Source organism: Sinohyriopsis cumingii, chromosome 16, assembly GCF_028554795.1.
Source record: "Sinohyriopsis cumingii isolate HCF-2022 chromosome 16, ASM2855479v2, whole genome shotgun sequence".
Taxonomy (NCBI): domain Eukaryota; kingdom Metazoa; phylum Mollusca; class Bivalvia; order Unionida; family Unionidae; genus Sinohyriopsis; species Sinohyriopsis cumingii.
In genome coordinates, this window is record NC_142976.1 from 77,299,634 (window position 1) to 77,325,311 (window position 25,678).

At 33.0% G+C, this 25,678-nt stretch overlaps 1 protein-coding gene across 10 annotated transcripts in view; it reads right to left on the bottom strand.

The window, feature by feature from the left end:
- LOC149780843 (MORN repeat-containing protein 1-like) overlaps nucleotides 1-25,678 on the bottom strand; it is a 101,692-nt gene that overhangs the window by 74,963 nt on the left and 1,051 nt on the right. For 8 of the 10 annotated variants that reach the window (XM_089937920.1, XM_089937927.1, XM_089937924.1 and 5 more), the window contains exons 2-5: nucleotides 14,036-14,107; nucleotides 11,586-11,795; nucleotides 9,906-9,999; nucleotides 7,411-7,449 (exon numbers count right to left, since the gene is read on the bottom strand). In XM_089937920.1, the coding sequence (XP_089794046.1) occupies nucleotides 7,411-7,449; nucleotides 9,906-9,999; nucleotides 11,586-11,795; nucleotides 14,036-14,107 (415 nt within the window). Of the gene's footprint in view, nucleotides 1-3,170; nucleotides 3,204-7,410; nucleotides 7,450-9,905; nucleotides 10,000-11,585; nucleotides 11,796-14,035; nucleotides 14,108-25,678 lie in introns of all 10 variants that reach the window. The other 2 variants (XM_089937918.1, XM_089937926.1) reach the window with 2 other exon arrangements.

Genomic DNA, 25,678 nt, shown 5'->3' on the forward strand with positions numbered 1-25,678 from the left:
AGTTGGTCAAAAATGGTGAAAAAGTAGCTTATGGTCAACAATATGTACTTATTATATACTTAAGTGTGAAATACAGAGAATTATTGGTGAAACAATTTTTATATTCTTTCATCCCTATGTTTTCACATGTGAAATATAATTATATTATAACAAGTGAAAATATAAGATTTCCCATCATGCTATGCAATGCATGATTGTGTGTGCCTACAAAAGTTGTAACCACAGCAACAAAAACAAGTAATCTGTGAGCTAGAACAAATAAATAGAAACTGCCTTACATTAAAAATATAGAAATTAATCACTGATAAAGAAATCTGACCAGATACCATTTGCATCTCTCTGAAGTTATTTCCCCTTACTTCCTTGACAACAATGATAAACCCACTGTGATGCATTGCTGACTCAGATTGTGTTTTCAGATCAGGTCAAATAGTTTACAAAATAACAAAACTGTAATTTACTGCAACTTATTAGGTCAAACAATCCTGCTGTTTTCTTAAGTTACATATATTTATATCATCAGCCTATGAAAGTGAGGTGAATTTATGAAAAGGGGGTTTGGGTGTGTTGTGCTGAAGAGTGAGAATGATGTTGTAAACCTTGATTCTGGAGCAAGTCTGGTACATAATAAAAAGAAATATTTTCTTTTCCTATGCTAACACCAGATATATTTCATCTTGGGGTACCAAAAATGATATATTGTAATGAGTGGCAAAGCCATTAATTAAAATATCATGTTTTGGTACCACACAATGAAATATATCTGGCATTAATGTAGAAAAAGAAAATATACTGTTATTTTTTTTATTCAGAAAATATGTGTCTGTTAGAAAAGGGCTCCATATTATATAAATGTAATGCAGTGAAAGATGGCTAAGAATACTATAGGAAATATAATAAAATGTGAAAACAATTCTAAAGCTAATATGCTGAAGCAAATACTTACAAAGAAAAGCTTTACATGTTGCAAAAAGCTCTCCAATCCAATCTAATTAAATTCCACCACCACTAGTAGAAAATATTAAATTTCACCACCAACAGTAGAAAAGAAATCTATCTGACAGGTTATTTCACTTTTCTCAAAATAACAGATACATACATCTAATGATCTGAACTATGAATACTGATTTGTTAACATGACTTATAAACATTCAATTTAATCCAATTGGCACTTTTTACAAAATGCTTTTATTGACAAGCTTATATTTCACAGATGACTTTAAATGTGTTCAAGAGTTAATAGTCTAGAACGATAATATAGTGAGCTGGAAACTTTAATTTTTTCCTTGAATTGGCCTTGTTCCAAGCATCTGTACTTCATTTAAGGCAAACAGACTTGTTCCAAGCATCTGTACTTCATTTAAGGCAAACAGACTTGTTCCAAGCATCTGTACTTCATTTAAGGCAAACATACTTGTTCCAAGCATCTGTACTTCATTTAAGGCAAACAGACTTGTTCCAAGCATCTGTACTTCATTTAAGGCAAACAGACTTGTTCCAAGCATCTGTACTTCAGTTAAGGCAAACAGACGTGTTCCAAGCATCTGTACTTCATTTAAGGCAAACAGACTTGTTCCAACAATCTGTACAACAGTTAAGGCAAACAGACTTGTTCCAAGCATCTGTACTTCAGTTAAGGCAAACAGACTTGTTCCAATCATTTTAACCCTCAGATTCAAATTGGACTTACTCCAAGAATCTGAGTCTCAGTTTCACACAAGATAACCAGACTTTGTTCCCAACAGTTGAGCTTCATTTTAATACAACCAGTCTTGCCCTGGGACTATGAGTCTCAAGATAACCAGACTTTTTGCCCAACAGTTGAGCTTCATTTTAATACAACCAGTCATGCCCCAAGAATCTGAGTCTCAGTTACACACCAGTTAACCAGACTATTTGCAAACAGCTGATCTTCAGTTCAGGACAACCAGATGTGCTCCATGAATATGAATCTTAGTTCAAGACAATCAGACATGTTCCAAGAAGATAAGCCTCAGTTTATGACAACCAAACTTGCTCCAAGAATGTAAGCCTCAGTTTCAGAAAACCAGACTTGCTCCAAGAATTAAGCCAAAGTTTTAGAAAACCAGACTTGCTCCAAGAACATAAGCCTCAGTTTAAGGAAACCAGACTTGCTCAAGAACACAAATCTCAGTTTAAGACAACCAGACTTTTTTTTGCTCCAAGAATATGAACCTCTCTACTTGTCCACCCTCTCCAACCTTTCAAGCTAAGATAAAAAATAACTGTCTATTAATTTGTTTCATTTTCAAATTTCAGTTATAAACATTAATGTGTAGTTAGCAAACGTTTTGAAGGTAACCATAACAAACTCATCAGCAGGCACTGCTCCCATCAACTAAAATCAACTGGCACTAATGAATGAGATAGTAAAAAGGAAATACTTGCATCTCCTTCCACTCATTTAAGTATATTCCTGGTTGAAACAAATCTTTACCATGTAAAGCACCTTGATTAAGTTGCTCATAAACTCTTCAGACATGGAGTCTAGAAATACTTATGCATAAAATAAAATATACAATGGTAATCTGATATTTCCACAGATTTTATGCATAGATGTTGTTCATGAGCACATTTCAATGTGTCTGTTTCACATGGATTTGGCTGCCAATTCATTCAAAGACTCAAAATTTGGGATTCAAAGTGTCTGTTTGATATGAATTCGACTACCAATTCATTCAAAGTCTCAAAATTTGGGGATTCAGGTTAAGTTCAGTAAAATCTGTCTTGACACACCACTGTTTTAGAAGACCATGTGTCATAAAAAGTCCAAATTTGACCTGCATGTATAAAAGTTGTATGTTATATTATTACTTAACATGAGAAACCACCTATCTTAAGAGACCATGTTTTGTTGGCAGAAGGGATTGCGTCGTCTCCTAATATAGGTTTATTAATGTATTATGTATTAAGTGAATTAGACATTTTAAGATTTACTTCAATACAAACTATACAGGTACAATAAGAGGAGACAACTCCCATTAATCTCTGTTGACAGGTGCTCGTGATGTAAATCAATCAATAGAACAGTTGACAAAATGTGTATTATGTGAGATCAGAATTAAAGAAGAGAAGAAAAAAGATTAGTTTGTTGAAAAGATGAAGCTGGATTAGCATTTGTTGAAGAAGATGGAGGTATGAGCAATCACCTCTCAGCATAACTGGGAAACTCTATAAATAACCTACAAATTAGAGAGTATAAATCTCATTATCAGAAATGGGAAACTCTATGAATGACCTACAAATCAGAGTGTATAAATATCTTTATCGAAACTGGGAATCTCTATAAATAACCTACAAATTTAAGAGAATATAGATATCATTATCAGAACTGGGAAACTCTATGACCTACAAATTGGAGAGTATAAATATTTTTATAGGAATGCTATATATTAAAAGAAATTAAATGGCTCTCGGAATGAAACCATATCTTGATTGTATCAAATACCATGGCCTCCTCTCAGAATGAAACCATATCTTGATTGTATCAAATACCATGGCCTCCTCTCAGAATGAAACCATATCTTGATTGTATCAAATACCATGGCCTCCTCTCAGAATGAAACCATATTTTGATTGTATCAAATACCATGACCTCCTCTCAGAATGAAACCATATTTTGATTGTATCAAATACCATGGCCTCCTCTCAGAATGAAACCATATCTTGATTGTATCAAATACCATGACCTCCTCTCAGAATGAAACCATATCTTGATTGTATCAAATACCATGGCCTCCTCTCAGAATGAAACCATATTTTGATTGTATCAAATACCATGACCTCCTCTCAGAATGAAACCATATTTTGATTGTATCAAATACCATGGCCTCCTCTCAGAATGAAACCATATTTTGATTGTATCAAATACCATGACCTCCTCTCAGAATGAAACCATATTTTGATTGTATCAAATACCATGGCCTCCTCTCAGAATGAAACCATATCTTGATTGTATCAAATACCATGGCCTCCTCTCAGAATGAAACCATATCTTGATTGTATCAAATACCATGGCCTCCTCTCAGAATGAAACCATATCTTGATTGTATCAAATACCATGACCTCCTCTCAGAATGAAACCATATTTTGATTGTATCAAATACCATGACCTCCTCTCAAAATGAAACCATATTTTGATTGTATCAAATACCATGGCCTCCTCTCAGAATGAAACCATATTTTGATTGTATCAAATACCATGGCCTCTTTTAATCCATGAAATTGTGGCATACTATAAATATTCCCTCACATTCATAATAACGCTAAAAGTTTAGTTGCAATGGAAAAGATATATCGACAATACTTGCAATGCTGAAAATAGTTGTATATCACATTCATGCATTCGAACACAAGAAGTGAGTAGTCACCAAATTATGCTGCTCAAAATACATCTACATTGATAAAATGCATCCCAAACTTAAGTTCATTACCAAAGGTATGATAAGTATTGCAAATGCAACTTGGACATCGAATTACAATTAATCTTCTGCCATGTGAACCAGTGTGAATCACAGAGTAATTCAAATATAGTGTGCGACATTGTTTAATCATGAGACACACACACACTGCAAATTAACTTGATGGACAGAGCTGAAATGGTTCCAATAATTCAATCTCATTGGAAGTTGAAGAAAATTGTACATATGGAGAGTATTTATTAAGTTCTGAATATTTGTGCACTGTAAAGCAAAATTCATCCCCTCAAGGTACTCTCCATGCATCTCTGTACTCTTTTCCAGTCTGATTATCCAATTATTAAATGCCATTTACTATTAAACTATTTGGCACACCATTCATACATTGGAAAACTACACTTCCAACTTCATGGCAGCTTTCAAATTGTCTTCCCCTGAGTAAAACGTTAATAACATGACTCAGCCAAAAATCACTTGGAAATAAATCAGTTCAGTATGAAGGATATCGAAATAAATCAGTTCAGTATGAAGGATATCGAAATAAATCAGTTCAGTATGAAGGATATGGAAATAAATCAGTTCAGTATGAAGGATATCGAAATAAATCAGTTCAGTATGAAGGATATGGAAATAAATCAGTTCAGTATGAAGGATATCGAAATAAATCAGTTCAGTATGAAGGATATCGAAATAAATCAGTTCAGTATGAAGGATATGGAAATAAATCAGTTCAGTACGAAGGATATGGAAATAAATCAGTTCAGTATGAAGGATATGGAAATAAATCAGTTCAGTATGAAGGATATGGAAATAAATCAGTTCAGTATGAAGGATATGGAAATAAATCAGTTCAGTATGAAGGATATGAAAATTCTTTAATGCTGTGCTCCTTCAGGATGTCTGTCACTTCATGAAAATGTATGTGTCCATGTATTGTCATGAAATAGACAGATAACCTGGTTACTGATATGTGGATGGGTGGCCTAGTGTGAAACAACGTTTGGCAACACTTTGGGGGCATAAAAATGTACAGTAACATAATAGCAGAGTCTGGCCCATGATAAAAGAAGTATCTTTCATTGTGTATTCAGCATCTTCCTGAACTGTCTTCTTCACAGTGGCATCTTCCTGCTCACCAATCGCTGACAATGTTCTTCCAGATGTGGGTCATCTAACATGGATTTGCAACCATTTTTAAAAACAATGATATCACCTCAAAATTGTTGGATATTACTGAGAATTACATCCATACATTATCTAAGTTGGCCATAGTATGAGTCAGAGAGTGCCCTAAGAGTACCCAGATTTTACACTTTATCCAAGTTGGCCATGGTATGAGTTGAAGAGTGCCCTAAGAATACCAAGATTTTACATTTTATCCAAGTTGGCCATGGTATGAGTTGAAAGGTGCTCTAAGAGTACCCAGATTTTACATTTTATCCAAGTTGGCCATGGTATGAGTTGAAGAGTGCCCTAAGAGTACTCAGATTTTACATTTTATCCAAGTTGGCCATGGTGTGAGTAGAAGAGTGCTCAAAGAGTACCCAGATTTTACATTTTATCCAAGCTGGCCATGGTATGAGTAGGAAAGTGCCCTAAGAATACCCAAATTTTACATTCTATCCAAGTTGGCCATGGTATGAGTTGAAGAGTGCCCTAAGAGTACCCAGATTTTACGTTTTATCCAAGTTGGCCATGATATGAGTTGAAGAGTGCCCTAAGAATACCCAGATTTTATATTTTATCCAAGTTGGCCATGGTATGAGTTGGAGAGTGCTCTAAGAGTACTCAAATTTTACATTTTATCCAAGTTGGTCATGGTATGATTTGAAGAGTGCCCTAAGAGTACACAGATTTTACATTTTATCCAAATTGGCCATGGTATGAGTTGGAGAGTGCTCTAAGAGTACCCAGTTTTTACACTTTATCCAAGTTGGCCAGTGTATGAGTCAGAGAGTGCCCTAAGAGTGCCCAGATTTTACAGTATGCTCTTGGCACAGTAAGAGAATTATTCTTTTTCTCTGACATTTATAGGTCACTGACATATATCTCCTGGTGTCTGGCATGCTGCATATGCAACTGCAGATCATTTTAAAGAACATTATTTTGTCTAGCATGAGCAGTAATTTCCTGACAAGTTCAAATTTTAAAAAATATTCAGAATTTTTCAAATATCCCTTATACACTGATACAAATATATGGACGTAGATGCACAGTGCAAAGCTATATACAGTACTATTCTGAAAAGGATGGAAAACAGATTGGCAATCAATAAAAGAATTCATTTTAAATAAATAAACTAAAAATAAGAAATAATACAAATTCCTAATCAGCAAACATTTATATTAGTCAAAAAATTTATGATAGGTCAATGCAATCTCTGTAAAGAAATAGCACTTCTACATTGAAAGAATTAATTTCTATGTTCACAACAGAACATTAAACATTCAAATGGATCTAGGACTAAAATCATCACAGATTTTCCATTGCAAAGTGAAAGCTGATGAAAATAAACTTTCCATTTATAAATTTTGTTTCTTTTTTAATACAATCTGAATTAAAGTCATTATTAAAAATTCAATACATGTATTTTTCGATGTTGAATAAATCTGGCTTTTGAAAAGAGAACTGGAATAAGTTTAAAACTCTCATGCCAGTATAATACTCTGTACAAACTACTTTTGGGGTGGTATTTTGAAGCATTTGCTTTCCGTATCCAGAAAGTCAAAAAATTGTCACTGTGAGGTTCAACCACTTTTATTTCTTAAAAATGGTTTATGAAAAATCAGCCTCCATTATAAAATCTTAGAATAAAAAGTGTAAATATCTTGCAAAAACAAACAATATACATCAGAGTACATTGCAATGGTATATTTCTGAGATGAAAAGATAAACAGCTGAAACCAAACTTCCAATGCCCAAGTTAAAAATACATGCAAAAATATACAAATATGCAGCAAATCATGTATACCTGGCCCAGGCCAAATGTTTTGTCTTCAGGCAACTCAGGCTAGAAAGACCACACATTATCAATGTCAAAATTAATAAACATGTAGTTCTAATAAAGAGGTTTTTGTTTTTTTGTTACTTATGGGTGACATTGAAATGCATAATTTAACACTGTGGACATTTATCAAATAACCCTTCCATCCTTGAACAGTTATAAGGTATATACACCAAAATATTGATGAAAGATGAAAGATGAAAAAATGTACTGCCTAATTATAGGTTGCATTCACATTTATGCTGTTAAGTTTTAACCTTGACCTTTTAGCCTACTGTCATCCTCAGGAAATTTTGATCCTCATCCTTCTGATAGTGACCTTGCTAGGATCTTGAACATCTTCTGGTGAACATATGTGCATACGTATGAGCTATTATTAATCTGAATTACAGATACATGTATTTTTTGTTTCAAGTTTTAACAGTTTGATACAAAACAGACTCATATTTCAGAGTAGTAAAGCTTCACTGCATTTAATTTTATAAAATGAAATAATTTTGTCAGAAGCAATGAAAGAATTAATTTTGCATACATTACTAAAAGTTGAATGGATACCTTTCTCCCCACTTTTTATCAAGACCTAAGAAGAGTTACTAAATTGTAGAAATGAGACCACCATTTTGTCTTTACTTTTACTGTACATACTCACAAGTTGAATCCAAATGCAGACATAGACCATGATCTGCCAATGTATAATGCACCAGTAGATCAGGTTCTATGTTTCTATGTTGTTTCTTCAAACTGAATTGACCCAGATCTGCTGGTGCATTATGCAGCACTTGGGTCTGGCATCTGCAGTTGGACTCAAGTATATATCACAAATTAAATAAAAACATGTGTAGCCCTATGTGAACTAAACCTGAAAAAACAGGATGTCAACATTGTATCCTTAAACTTTGGTTCTTAAGATAAAAATGAATTTATATGCAATCGATAATAGAAGTTTTAATCAAGTTAAAATTACAGTACAGCTAAATAAATGATGACTATATATAACATTCGTGAACAAGAGAGAGAGAGAGAAATAACACAGACTTTTATATAATCAGACTTTAAGTAAAAACCCATCACATACTGCTTACTGGCATCAATACATATGCTGTATAAATGACTTTCCCTGAATTATACAGATTATGTATGTAAATATCTAAATATATGGATATAGTGCATAATATTAAATATATAATGATACAATAAGGAAAGTAATCAAGGGTGAAAAAGCCCTAATACTATGGATAAAATGAAAGCCGATACATGTATGGTTACAAATGCATTTGCATTGTTTTATAAGCTGATATTACTGAGTATAGAATTTTACTCAATTGCATGCAATGTGTAGACTAATGTTAAAATTGTGTTCATGACATACTTGTTCTGTATTCATAAGTAATGCATGCATTTTTTGCAATGCACTGTATAACTGTCCCTAATTAGGAAAGAGCACTTGCCAACTATCTTGAATGCAATGTCATAGTATAAGTAATTTTTCATACACTTTTAAAATTATTGTTTAGGTGTAAAAATAGTTTTATGAAAATTATAAATGCCATTTTCTTAGTTCCTACAATTTTCAAAAAATTTATACAAAAAAAGAGGTGATACAAAATAAAGGACAAAAATATAATATATATATATATATATATATATATATATATATATATATATATATATATATATATATATATATATATATATATATATATATATATATACACACACACATATATATACATATATATATATATAATGTTTTAGTGTATGAAAAATTACACAAAATACAGTATATTATTCAGAAAAAAGTACAGTATACATGTATATAACTGAATGCATCACAAGTACTTAACATAACATAATACATTATACATTAAGGAATTAGGTATAACAGAGAGTATCATGGGCACTTAATATTTATACATTTAGAAATTAAGTGTAACAGAGAGTATCATGGGCGCTTAACATTTATACATTTAGAAATTAAGTATAACAGTGTAACATGAACATTTAACATTTATACATTTAGAAATTAAGTATAACAGAATGTATGATGGGCACTAAATATTTATACATTTAGAAATTAAGTATAATAGAGTGTATCATGGGCATTTAATATTTATACATTTAGAAATTAAGTATAATAGAGTGTATCATGAGCATTTAATATTTATACATTTAGAAATTAAGTATAATAGAGTGTATCATGGGCACTTAATATTTATACATTTAGAAATTAAGTAATAACAGAGTGTATCAGAACAGTTAACAATGTTACATTTAGGAAAGTGTAACAGAGTGTATCAGAACTAAATTGATACCTTTAGGTTCATGATTTTCTAGATATAATGCACAAAATCAAGTAAATGATAAATATATTATTTTGATGATTATGATGAAAATGATGATGATAATAATAATGACTGGATGTGAATGGAAGGAAAAAAATTGATAAAGCTTTAGATACTTACGGATAAATCATTGTTCCCTGTCCATGTCTTTTATTGTGGAAGTAACCTCCCTTGTACAAGAGGTTTTCTGTCACAGATTTCATTGCACCAAATCCTTTGAATAAAAGTAGAAAAATTAACAATGTGGTTTTAAAATCAGTTTAAGTTCAATTACCATTATGGTATTCATAAGCAAAATATTTGACCAAAAAGCTGAGTTTATGTATTTCATTTTTTTATTTTTCTATGAAATATACTTTCTTAATATTTCAAAGGCATCATTAAACAAACATAATTACATACATCAAAGAAATTATATTTTAGTCAGTTAAATCACTGGTATAGGGTATAGATTTGGAAAATATCTGGTGTATTGTATTATATCTTCTAGGAAACAAAAGAACTAGACTACCATTCACAAACTTACTTAGTATTTTCAATCAAATTTACAGGTCACATAACCCACTGACAGCACATAAATGTCCATATCTGGATTCAAAGATTTCAAGGGTTGAGATCATTTATAGCATTTTTTACAGAAAAAGTGGCTTATCTTTCAAATTTTCAAAGGTGAAATTATTTGAATAGATGGCAATCATTTAGGCAATACATTTAATTGCAACCAAGAATTTTTATGCTATAAAAGAATCTTGATATTAGAGTTCACTCGAATCAGCAGTTCCATGTATTATTAGAATCCGAGTCACAATTATGGTCAGAGATCAATTTCAATTGATGACTGACACTTGTTGGATTGTAATCAGTTGATTTTGTTAATAGTTTATTCCATTCAAACAAATTAAGCAGCATAACATGTGTCATGGTTAAAGAAATTTCCCAGAATTTACAGCCATCGAAGTAACTATTGAGCACCAGTCACTAGGGATATTTGGGTATTGTACACAAACAGACAGACAAAGTGTTACAAATAAAATGAAAAGCAAAAATTTGTAACCTGAATTCTCTATTGTTAAAAGAAAAGACTGAAACAGTATCATTCAGGTGTTCTTCATTGCCAAACAAGAATATACAGAAACCTAGTTTACCTGTCCCAATTTGACCAGCATGGAAGTTTTGGGGCACATCAATACACAATCCTGACATTAGAGGTTTCAACTTGTCCAGTACATCAATATATGATCCTGACATTAGAGGTTTTAACTTGTCCAGCACATCAATATATGATCCTGACACTAGAGGTTTCATCGTGTCCAGCACATCAATATATGATCCTGACATTAGAGGTTTTAACTTGTCCAGCACATCAATACACAATCCTGACATTGGAGGTTTCAACTTGTCCAGCACATCAATATATGATCCGGACATTAGAGGTTTCAACTTGTCCAGCACATCAATACACAATCCTGACATTAGAGGTTTCAACTTGTCCAGCATACCAATATATGATCCTGACATTAGAGGTTTTAACTTGTTCAGCACATCAATACACAATCCTGACATTAGAGGTTTCAACTTGTCCAGCACATCAATATATCATCCTGACACTAGAGATTTTAATTTTTTAGACAATATATTCAGAAAAATTGATAATTTTCATTAGCACACAAATGATCAGTCAGGAAATCTGCATTTTAAATAACAATATTCAATGTAATCAAAATCTGATTCATGCATGCACACAGACATACATACACAAACAAATATATACAATTCATTATATATACATTGTGTACCTACCCTGCCGCCTGTTATGAACAAAATCTCCCTCATATATGGATCCATCTGGCCAGACCATCCGTCCCTTACCATGTAATTCTCCCAGGTGAAACTGTCCCTGATATTTAGCTCCTGAGTCTGCAAAATAGCGGAAACCAAAGCCATCGATTTCTCCATCTTTGAAACTACCCTCATAGTAGCTTCCATCTGTCATAACCAACTTTCCATGACCTGAAAGAGAAATTGAAAATACTACTAGTGTAGAGCATGTAATTCATGTTGACTGGGTAATTAATGAACACGTGAAGAAACCTTAAAATTAAATACAAGCAGTGGTCCATAATTAAAATAAAATTCACTATTACACACTCTAGGATATCAGGAAAATTAACTTAGTCTACTTGTCAGTCAGATATTAACACCTTGCCATCAACAATGACCTACAATCAACCACTATTATCTCTGATTAGGCATAAGTGTTATGTAACAACAACCAGGCCAAAGGCCTGTAAGCTGGTTGCTCAGAGCAGCTCTTTTATGATTGCCACTATACAACATATGGAAATTCAAACTAGTAACTCCAACATTTCTCATTCAGTTTTTTCAAAAAATTCTATATTATCTGAAATTTAATTGCAAATATTTGGAATTTCAGGAGGTGGGTCTATCAGTGATCTAGCAATCCATCAAATGCAAAAAGTGTAGATCCAGATCAAATGCTCCATGATGCCAGGCAGATCAGGGTCTAGAAATTTTGCACTTGTTACTGCATGAAAATAGTTACTGCCTGATTATACTTTTTCTAAATTTTACACAGTGTTTTGATTAGTTGCAGACACTTATGTAATCTTCATTACCTGTCATATTTTTTTTTACACTCTGTTAGTTCAAAATATAGTGCTCAAAGTCAAGAATAAGTGAAGATCATAACTGGATTCATGGATCAATGGATAATTTCTTCATATGTGCTACAACAGGCTTGATGCTCATATCTGGTAGGTGAAAACATTTTGTTTACTCAGGTCTTATCCTTCATCTTGCCTTACAACATTCTAACTTTGTCATCATAGAATTTCTCAAAATGAATCTGGAAAAATTATGGGAATACACTTCAACATGGTATTGGCTATAAATATTTAGTTATAAAACAAAAAAGCAGTCAGGAAAGATTTTCTTTGCCATTAAAGACAAAGATTTAAAAGCATAAAAAACACAAGTCATTCATCTACTCGAATGAGAAAGATAGTGGTGTTTTATTACTTGAATGCAAGAAATGACATCAGTGTGAAATTATCAATTAGTGGAGACCCTCCAATATCTGCAGATGAAGTATATCAAATGGCTCATCTGGATCATTGCTATTCCCTGAGCTTGCATGGCTGTTCTAGATTAGTACTATTCCCTGAGCTTGCATGACTGATCTGGATCATTGCTATCCCTGAGCTTGCATAGCTGTTCTGGATCACTGATACTCCCTGATCTGGATCAGTGCTATTCTTTGAGCTTGCATGGCTGTTCTGGATCATTGCTATTCCTTGAGCTTGCATGACTGTTCTGGATCATTGCTATTCCCTGGGCTTGTATGGCTGTTCTGGATCAGTGATATTTCCTGAGCTTGCATGACTGTTCTGGATCAGTGATATTTCCTGAGCTTGCATGGCTGTTCTGGATCAGGGCTATTCCCTAAGCTTTTTATGGCAATTCTGAATCACTGCTATTCCCTGAGCTTGCATGGCTGTTCTGGATCACTGATATTCCCTGATCTTGCATGGCTATTCTGGATCAGTGCTATTCTCTGAGCTTGCATGGCTGTTCTGGATCAGTGTTATTCCCTGATCTTTTCATGGTTGTTCTAGATCAGTGATATACCCTGAGCTTGCATGGCTGTTCTAGATCAGAGATATGCCCTGAGCTTGCATGGCTGTTCTGGATCAGTGCTATTCCCTAAGCTTTTCATGGCTGTTCTAGATCAGAGCTATGCACTGAGCTTGCATGGCTGTTCTATATCAGTGCTGTTCCTTGAGTCTACATGGCTGTTCTGGATCAGTGCTATTCCTTGAGCTTTTCATGGCTGTTCTAGATCAGTGCTATTCCCTCAGCTTTTTATTGATGTTCTAGATCAGTGCTATTATCTGAGCTTTTCCTGACTGTTCTTGATCAGAACTATTCATTGAGCTTTCCATGGCTGTTCTAGATCAGAGATGTGCCCTGAGCTTGCATGGCTGTTCTAGATCAGAGATATGCCCTGAGCTTGTACGGCTGTTCTAGATGAGAGATATGCCCTGAGCTTGTATGGCTGTTCTAGATCAGAGCTATGCCCTGAGCTTGCATGGCTGCACTGAATTAGTGTTACTAGTGATTTTGGCCTCAACAAATGTACTGTGGATAGATTATGTACTTGTAAGTACTCATTGATTAGCAAGTGATCTTGGCAGAATTAACTAATTAAATAAATAAGTAAAAACACTTACCATGTTTTTTGCCATTTTTCCATTGTCCTTCATATCTGAAGAATTTATTGCTATATTCAAAGGAACCATGACCTGCAAGGAAGCAGTTATTGTATGTTAAAAATATACAAGGACATCTCAAAAGATGATTTTTGTTTCTTCTAGCATAATAGCTCATATAAAATGTATACATGTATTTGCTTTATATTAATTTAACCACTTGATGCACAAAGGATAAATATTATGGCATTACAATAATGGTGTGATATTTTTCAAGCATCAAAGTTTTACAGATTATTTCATTATGCAGGATTCTTCCAAACTTCATATATTTGCATTTACCTGAAATATTATTAATTTTGTTCATATTCGCTGCTAACAGACATTTAATGAGGTTTTGATTGCAAAGTATATTAATACAATAATGAAGAAATTATCCTAATTACATTTACTACATATTACTTACATACTAACCAAGCTATATCTTAACACTATATTTTTCCTACAGTACTAATCAAGGATACCAGAATAACAGCAGTTTTAAAAAATAGTGGTGGGGGGGGCTTGTAAACAGACCAGCACATCTTAAATAAATATTTGTCAAATTTTGTAAAAGTGATGGGCTTTTAACAGCACACATGGGGCCTATCAACAAGCATGTACTTATCATCAAACAAGGACTTATCAGCAAGCATGGACTTATCATTGAGCATGAGTCTATCATCAAGCATGGACCTATCATCGAGTATGTGCTTATCATCAAGCATGGACCTATCATCAAATATGTGCTTATCATCAAGCATGGACCTATCATCAAGTATGTGCTTATCATTAAGCATGGACCTATCATCAAGCATGGACCTATCTTCAAATATGGACCTATCATCAAGCATGGACCTATCATTAGGTGTGTGCTTATCATCAAGCATGGACCTATCATTAAGTATGGACATATCATCAAGCATGGACCTATCATCAAGCATGGACCTATCATCAAGCATGGACCTATCATCAAGCATGGACCTATCATCAAGTGTGTGCTTATCATCAAGCATGTACCTATCATCAAGCATTGAACTATCCTCAGTCAAGTAACTATCATCAAATATGTGCTTATCATCAAGCATGCACCTATCATCAAGTATGTGCTTATCATCAAGCATGGACCTATCATCAAGTGTGTGCTTATCATCAAGCATGGACCTATCATCAAGTGTGTGCTTATCATCAAGCATGGACCTATCATCAAGTATGTGCTTATCATCAAGCATGCACCTATCATCAAGCATGTGCTTATCATCAAGCATGGACCTAGCATCAAGTATGTGCTTATCATCAAGTATGGACCTATTCTCAAGTGTTTGCTTATCATCAAGTGTTTGCTTATCATCAAGCATGGACTTATCAGCAAGCATGGACCTATCCTCAAGCATTGAACTATCCTCAATCAATTAACTATCATCAAGTGTGTGCTTATCCTCAAGCACGGACCTATCATCAAGTATGTGCTTATCTTCAAGCATGGACCTATCATCAAGTATGTGCTTATCATCAAGCATTAACCTATCATCAAGTGTTTGCTTATCATCAAGCATGGACTTATCAGCAAGCATGGACCTATCCTCAAGCACTGAACTATCCTCAAGCAAGGACCTATCATCAAGTATGTGCTTATCCTCAAGCTTGGACCTATCATCAAGCATGGACCTATCATCTAGTATGTGCTTATCATCAAGCATGGACTTATCAGCAAGCATGGACCCATCCTCAAGCATTGAACTATCCTCAAGCAAGGACCTATCATCAAGTATGTGCTTATCATCAAGCATGGACCTATCATCAAGCATGGACCTATCATCAAGTGTGTGCTTATCCTCAAGCATGGACCTATCATCAAGTATGTGCTTATCATCAAGCATGGACCTATTCTCAAGTGTTTGCTTATCATCAAGTGTTTGCTTATCATCAAGCATGGACTTATCAGCAAGCATGGACCTATCCTCAAGCACTGAACTATCCTCAATCAAGTAACTATCATCAAGTGTGTGCTTATCCTCAAGCATGGACCTATCATCAAGTATGTGCTTATCTTCAAGCATGGACCTATCATCAAGTATGTGCTTATCATCAAGCATTAACCTATCATCAAGTGTTTGATTATCATCAAGCATGGACTTATCAGCAAGCATGGACCTATCCTCAAGCATTGAACTATCCTCAAGCAAGGACCTATCATCAAGTGTTTACTTATCATCAGGCACAAACCTATCATCAAGTATGGACCTATCATCAAGCACAGACCTATCATCAAGCATTTCCTTATCATCCAGCATGGACCTATCATCCAGCACAAACCTATCATCAAGCATGGACCTATCATCAAGCATTTCCTTATCATCAAACATGGACCTATCATCCAGCATGGACCTATCATCCAACACAAACCTATCATCAAGCATGGACCTATCATCCACATGGACCTATCATCAAGCACAAACCTATCATCAAGTATCGACCAATCATCAAGCACAAACCTATCATCCAGCATGGACCTATTATCAAGCATGGACCTATCATCAAGCACAAACCTATCATCAAGCATGGACCTATTATCCAGCACAAACCTATCATTATACATGGACCTATCATCAAGCATAGACCTATCATCCAGCACAAACCTATAATCAAGCATGGACCTATCATCCAGCACAAACCTATCATCAAGCACAAACCTATCATTAAGTATGGACATATCATCAAGCATGGACCTATTATCAAGCATGGACCTATCATCAAGCACAAACCTATTATTATACATGGACCTATCATCAAGCATGGACCTATCATCCAGCACAAACCTATCATCAAGCATGGACCTATCATCCAGCACAAACCTATCATCAAGCATGGACCTATCATCCAGCACAAACCTATCATCAAGCATGGACCTATCATCCAGCACAAACCTATCATCAAGCATGGACCTATTATCCAGCACAAACCTATCATTATACATGGACCTATCATCAAGCATGGACCTATCATTCAGCACAAACCTATCATCAAGCATGGACCTATCATACAGCACAAACCTATAATCAAGCATGGACATATCATCCAGCATGGACTGATCATCAATCATTGAAAAATATTGTATTATAACACTTGATTATGACATTTTTATTCACACTTTAAAAGTCATCGAATTTATCATGTTAACAAATTTAACAGGAAAAAATCATAAGAAATGTATTATTCTGCAGGAAATTAAGCTCACAAGTTTAAAATGTGAAATGGCTTAAACTTCTAATATAATTCATTTTGTAATTTATTGTTTTTTTCAGGAATTTTGACATATTTACTTATCTTTTATATTGCAGGGCTTTATGCTTACCTTTATTGAAAGGGCTTATCTTCTTAAAGTTAATTTAACAATTTTTACCTGTACATTTTTAGAAGTAAACTTTTAATTGGCACTATATAACCAGTACTGTGCAGACATGCCATTAAACACTAAAATCTTTTTCTCAATAACTGATGATGGCATCAAACAACATTGACCACAGCATAAATAAAGAGGACACTTACTGAGATACTGCAAATTTTGGATCTCACTCCTCCATAATGAGCCCAATCTATTAAGTTTTTCATTCATCAAATAAAACTTTCTGTTGGTTCCATTGCTATCCTCAATCACATTAATGAATGAATGAGATAAACCATTGATTAATGTTAGCTCATATAATGATATTAAATAATATTTAAAACTGTATTTGATTGGTCAGTTAGAATGACCTGACCTGATCTCTAGCTTGTACACAAGTAGGATTTGCATCCTTTTTAAAATGTTTCAGTTCTACCCATTTAAAGTATATAATTAAAGTGACACAAAAGAGATCCAAGTCTAACTGATTACAGCAATACAACAAACACTTTTTCAAGTCACAGATCAAAATACAGTTGGTACTTAAACAGAATCACATGAAAACACTTGCAGGCATCACTTTGACAATTGATTAACAACTTTTCATGTGTTATTTACACAAGGACATATATCACATTTATGATGATTACACTGAAACCAAATCAAAAGATAAAAGAGAAACAAAAATTTCACTTGACAATATTTCATTATCTGGTATTTGTTTCTTAAACTCTTGCTATAAATAAATGTTACCAACATTTCATTGATACAGATTTTGTCATATGTCATTATTTGCAATGTACTGATAATTGTTTAAAAAGAAAATTTAAGAAAAAACACAAATCTTTATAAAAAGGTGTGAATTTCATAATACTGATTTAGACAATAATAATATATCATGGTTTCATTTACCAAGTTTAGTTATCATTTTTTTCATTTTCAGAAAATAGGGGCCTATTTTCTGTGTACTGACTGTAAGAAGAAATGGAATGCATACCTGTCCTGACATCAGGTTCATGAGTTATTCAGATGCCCAAAAATGAGGGAGGGGTGTACACACACACACATGAAAGAGCAAAAAATGTAATTCAAACAAGGAAAATGCTTTCTACTATCATTATTACTTTTGTTGTCTTTATTTGGAGAATTATAGTAACTACTGAGCATGCATGTTCCCATAATGCATCATACACTAAAGGCTCTTAATCTGACAATGTCGTACCATATTTAGTTTAAAGATTATACCAATTGTAGACATGTGTTCTCTACTCCATACAAAATCACTTCTTTACCAGTCAATGTTCTGACACTGGTATATTGATCACATATCTACATATGGTTAACAGATCAGTACCTTGGCCTGCAAAAGGCTTTGTTGAAGTTTGAATGAACTGATTAAGTACTGCAAACTGGTAAAATAAATTCACAAAAAATTAAAATATATACATCTGACCATTTTGACTGCCAGCCAGGTATGAATCATTGCCTTAATATCTACCTATATCTGAATTTATTCAAATATCATCCAATAATATTGATTTTAACCTATGCTGATCCTATTATCTTCTTATCTAACTCTTCAGCAAAGGAAAAATAATTAATTAATTTATTTAGGATTAACACTAGTGCTTGAGACCAACTTTCTGATCCTGCTTAACGTAAGACCATCACTACTTAAATGAATTGCAAAATGTTAGGAAATATGCTTAGAAACCTGCCATTCGGCAGCAATCAGATAGGTGGTCATATTAAAAACCCTGTACATTTCAAAATAAGCAGTGGTATATACTATTAATTAGCAAGTTTTGCTTGGTTCATATTTTTAGGATGGCTTTATTTTAAGGCATATTTTCAAGTAAAAATTATGGTAGACATGGTTCAAAATAATTCATATGTATCTGAAATGACTGATGCTTATTTCAATAATATGAAAGAATTTGTATATGCATACTTTTCAATGCATCATCAACAGAGAACATGTTAATTCTGTGCTAAATTATGCATGACTTTACTATTAGATTGTAGCATAATTTATAAGATATGTGTTTCTTGAAGGAAAACCTGTCTTTCTCTCTGTCTCTGTATCTGTATGTGTCTCTCTCTCTCTCTCTCTCTCTCTCTCTCTCTCTCTCTCTCATATGTTATGGTATATGCATTCCAAATCTTAGCTTAAAAGCAATTTGGATTTTGAGATATTATGTTTATTTATGAAGAAGGTTTAATTTTGGGGGGTAGGTTACTACCACATATGGTCCAACTTTTTCACAAAGAATTCTCAGCTCTGGTCAATTGCCAGACAGTGACAGTTTATTAATGCATATACGAAAATTCCCCAGTATATAAAAGATAACACAAAACAAAAGATGTGGTTGCAAAAATCTTAAATGTTTGATTTGAATATGATGTTCTATTTTTCTAAAATCTAATGAAAATTTTCATTAAGGTAATACAAAATACAAATTACAATGAATATCATTTCAAATGTTTTCTGATGGCACTGAATGGTTACATTTAAAAAATCTACAGTTTATACTTCCATATAAGTCTAGCTCGTCTGCAAACAAAATGGACTCTGATCTGCCATCGCATAATGCAATTGCAAATGAAGGTCTATTCTTTATGTTCTATTGATTACTCCAAACAAACTGCACAGACCCATATCTGTCATCACAGTATGCAACAGCAGATCTAGGTCTTTGGAGTTGGATGTTGGACTCATCTTATAAGTGAGAATATACAATACATATGAATGGTGTAAGTTACATGAAATTGTGAAGTACTCATGAAGTGCTTGTGAAATAACAATGCCAATACCATTGCTTTTATCAATGATTGATCATATTCACTGACAATCAGATCAGATCATATCTTAAGTTCTTAACTATCATACTATTCTGACAATTTCTGCATGGACAATAAATGGTCTGGCATATATTTCCTTTATCAGCAAGTGGATCTGATTTGGATAAATAAAACAATATTGTGTATTACAGTTGTTTGAGTATGTATTACATTACGTGTGAAATACTTACCTGGTGTATACTACACCTGACTGAGACACCTTAGGTATAATAGAATGATATGGTAGGTATAGTAATTAATTAATCATATCAATACAGTATTTCTTCCATGATAAGACCAGGAAGTCAGTCTAATAATTTTGTGAAAAAGGAGCTTATAAATTTATCTTCAGACAAAGATTTCTTTTGTAAATGTTTGTCAAAATTTTTCAAAAATGGAGGTGGGCTTATTATCAAGCATGGTTTATTATAATGGTAGCTTTAAAAAAGTTTGATTTATACAGAAAAAGGCAAAGTTTATTTACTGAATGAATCAAAGTTTAAATTTGCTGTTATAAATGATATCTTTATCTCACAATCTAGAATTAGTAACCAGTAGCATGATCAGTGATGTAAAATACACCTTTCCAGTGGAATCTATGTAGAAAATACTTCTCTGCCTTCACACTGGACTAGATCTGGTGAGGATTAAACATTATATAAACTATGGAATATCTTTTAACAAAATATACCATATGCTGATATCCAAGGCAAAATAGCAAGCCATTAATATGACAAAAGCTTTTTGGGATATTAAAATTGATATATTCATATTTTAACTTTAAATATGTAAATTATTAAATAAAGACTGATACTGGAGGTAAATATTCTCAGATTCTACAATAAAGTTTCCAACCCAAGAAGCATAAATCTCAATGACTTTAAATTTTGAGGATATATATGTTGTGTGCATGTGTGTGTGGGGGGTGTGTGTGTGTGTGTGTGTGTGTCTCCATAATTTGTCATTTGTACCTGACATTTTTTGAGAGGACATTGTTAAGCCACAAAAATTGGAAATTGGAAATTCAAACATGATAAATAATTGTTTGAACAGAAACTCAATATTAATTAGATGAAATGCTCAAGTGGGATACAAAATATATTATTGGGTGGGGCAATGGAAAGGCTATTGAATTAAAATTAATGTCACTTTAGCAATGCATTTTCTGTATCAGTAACTTTAGAGTCCCTAACCCTACATTAGCACATCAAAAATAAAATTGTCAGCGCCATGATGTGACAATATCATTATTTGCACAATGGCATTAGACAGTGCCATGATGTGACAATATCATCATTTGCACAATGGCATTAGACAGTGCCATGTGACAATATCAACATTTGTACAATGACATTAGACAGTACTATGATGTGACAATATCAACATTTGCACAATGGCATTAGACAGTGCCATGATGTGACAATATCAACATTTGCACAATGGCATTAGACAGTACCATGATGTGACAATATCATCATTTGCACAATGGCATTAGACAGTGCCATGATGTGACAATATCATCAAATGCACATGGACAGTAGACAATGTTCTGATGTGACAATATCATCAAATGCACATAGACATTAGACAGTGCCATGATGTGACAATATCAACATTTGCACAGTGGCATTAGACATTGTTGAAATGACCTACATCATTTTGTCACATGTTTTTTTGATCATTTTGAAAGCACAGCAGGTAGTAAAGGCAGTACCTATCGTTATGGAAATTGTTCAATAGAAATGCATGCAGTATTTAAGGAAACTTATTTTATTGTTTGATATGTAAATTTGTGGTTCCATTGCTGAAAGAAAAATGTTATCACTTCATCTCCTGATGGAAAACTTCCTTGGAAATGCAAAACTTTCTCAAGTCTAATCTAAATTGACATATAAATATTACATTACGTTATTTTGGGGGCATTCATATTGCGCTACAAAAAGGTTTGGTCCTTTATGCCTGAAATGTATTGCAACAATAGTCAATACAGGTGAATGTGCTAGTAATCAATAGATTACATGCATGGAGCAATAGTTATGAAGGTTAGTGTAATTTTCTTTCTCACATTATTTCAGTTTTGTCTTTTTGTAATTTGAAGTTTTCTTTTTTTGGTTCATTTATTGGATGGCACATAATATACAAGCAATTTTCAATGTCTGCTGGATTGATTTTAATTTACTTTGTCTCATTATAATCTGGATTTGTCCTCATCTCGATTCATTAGGTCTTGTTGTAATTTTATGTTTTCTATCATTGTTCAAATAAATGTGAGCCATTTTCAAATATATAGCATACCATTTTACTCCCTAAATTAACTGATTACAAAACTTGATCTCTGTCTCTTTCTCTCTCATTGTGATCTAGATATATTTTCCCAAACATTGCAGACAATGTCTTATGTCATTAATCAAAATCATGCTTGGTAACATCCATGGAATACCAGCTTAGATTACATCATTAAAAAAAACCAACAACAAAATATAGAAAAAGAATATTTTTAAATAGTATGCAGTAAATTTTTTAAAAATGGATTAATTTCACATAATCAGGGTTCACACTAGTCAACAAAACAGTGCCAAGGATCTCAGGTCTAGTCATGTGGGCAGTTGGCCACATATGAGGCACTCTACACCTGATGACTTAGGAGGTGCTCACCAGTTAATGTGTACTTTTGAGAGAGTGACGTATGTAAGGTGAAGTAGTTCGCATTTAAAACATGCACAATGGAGAGAATGTTGGCATACCTATATGCTACATTAATGTAATGTGGATGATATTTCTTTGGATATTGTACTTTTGGAAATTTTACATGATTTAAGCACACTGCTAACTAAAATGACTGCTCCCTTGAGTTAAAAAATCAGCCTGAATTAGTCTAAAGTACACTATACATAGCAGCTATTAAAATAGGGAAAATGAATTTTGCCAGACTAGACAATATCAGCTTCTGAAACTGCAATGAATGAATTACCAAATATATAAAATGTAAAAAAAGTCATCGGCTCTTTTTTATACAATTTACCTCTGAAGTTCAGGAAGTGAAAATGACCAAGTAGAGCTAGCACTTTTTTGAAAGGTACACATCGGAAGTAAGGCCAAGCTGTATACTCTATAACCCATAGTACACCCATCAATCATACACCAAAATAAAGGGAATTAAAGGTTCTTTGAATTATGCCTAAGATATACAAGATCTTTTTTAAAATAGCCAGTATAACCAGTGAGGAAAGCCAGGAAAATTCTTTTTCTTTAAAATCCTCACCCTATGCAAAATGCGAAACTGTAGAGCACCACCTTAAACAGCCAGTGAAAAGAACAGTTTTGTTGTCATTTAATACACATAGTGATACTACAGATACTGGAAACAAGCTTGTGAATAAAATGTAGATGTATTAAAATAATGAAAATCATTTGCTTCCAGCAGAAAATGCTTTTCTCAAGACAGGTTTTAAGCATTTTGATATTTTGAAACTTCAAAAGATATATATATATATATATATATATATATATATATATATATATATATATATATATATATATATATATATATATATATATATATAATTGCAGGAGATAATGTTAATATCTCCAGAAATGTCCATTTTCATGCAGTCTATCAACATAGTAATCCATTTATTTCAACATCAGCAGCTGAAAAAACATTTTCATTGATTATATTCCAATGAGGAATTGTGCAGTTATCTACACAAAATTTGTGATTTATAATAGTTTAGAATTGTATTTATCAAACTGTGATTTTTCATTGAGTTGAATATTTCAAGGACTAGCTGCATCTTAGGCCACCACTACCAGCCAATAGAATGCTGGATGCCAAAATGAAGATATCTAACTACAACAAGATGTATTTATAACTACCTGTAACACTCAGAATGTCAAAATCTTAACATTTATCCCTGACAAATACATAACTTGCAGTAATTTATTCCAAGGTCATTGAGATAAATTAGAGAATAAGCATAAGCATTTGTGCGTTTCACAGAACAAGAAAATTAAAAAGTGACATGCACTTGACATGACAAATAAGACAAAAACTTAATATGTCAAATATTCACTTCTAAGTAGGATTAAGATGTTGATGCCCTAAGAATAAACTCACACACTTGCATGATGAAATTAAAAAAATACAAATGGCTCAAAATGATATCAGACAAATACAAAATGTCAATTTCTTTTTTTTAATAAATATTATGGTTAATGACAAAAAAACTATCTTTAAAAAATGATATTATGACAAATCTAAATGCTAACCTCAAGTTTTTTAATAATTAAACAAAGATGAGGAATTCAATTAAAACATGCATCATCACTGATGTTAACTTACATATCACATCTTCACATAGGTATTTTGATAAAAATTAGAATCTCTAAATAAGTTCTCAGTTAATAAATTTTCTGTAGTGATGTTTCCTTTTCCACATTACTAATTATTATCCTAACAAGCTTTTAAAGCTATGCATAGCTGAAAAATATTTATGTGACTTCATATATATAACTGCAAATATTTTTTTACTTTGAGTAAGACTACTAAATGAAAGGTTAATGTTTAATGGATGCCTATGGTTTTTTTGTTAACTATTGTCATTGCAAAACTGTATGCTTGTCTAAAATTTAGCTGATTTTATCAGATTTTTTTTCCAAACGGCTGATGGTTCAAGCATATGGATAATATTGCTCATAGCACAATTCTGTCTCATTTTTAAAATAATCAAACTTCTAAATGCAAACAAAATTAGTCCCAAAATCTGTGTTTACCATGATTAGAGATAAAGTAAATAAAATTGCTGGTGAAACATATTTATCAGCTTAAGATCATGGCACATGGCAACAAATTGCAGCTAAGGTACTTGATACAGTTCAACTAATGATCAATGAATGAATATTTTCGTCAGGGAAGGTGGCAGGTTATGATGTCCAAATGATGTCTCAGCAAATCCATGAACTGCATTTGGGCTGAGATGTGATATTTCTGTGGTTACTTCTGGGCAACCATTTTGGTTCAAGCCAGCATTTCTACCAGAAATGAGATTTTAACAATGCAGTCATACTTAACTGTCATGTAGTTATATACTGAATGATTCAAATTCTTTATTTTGGAGAGGAGACAATTTCACACTCAGATTACATACATAAAAAATGTCAGATGTATTCAGTGTAAAATCATGATTCTTAAAAGTTACCAATAAGCAACCTTGTACTTTTGATACACTAGCTGATCTAAATTTGGATAGCCTTTTTTTATTATCATTGAGATCAAGTGATTTTAAATTACCATTGTCACTAGTTGTTGGGGTTAGCTGTCCATTGCAAACACTAACTGCCACATATTCCTGTATATTTGTAAATCACTCTGATAGCCAAATTAAGTTCATGCATATCAG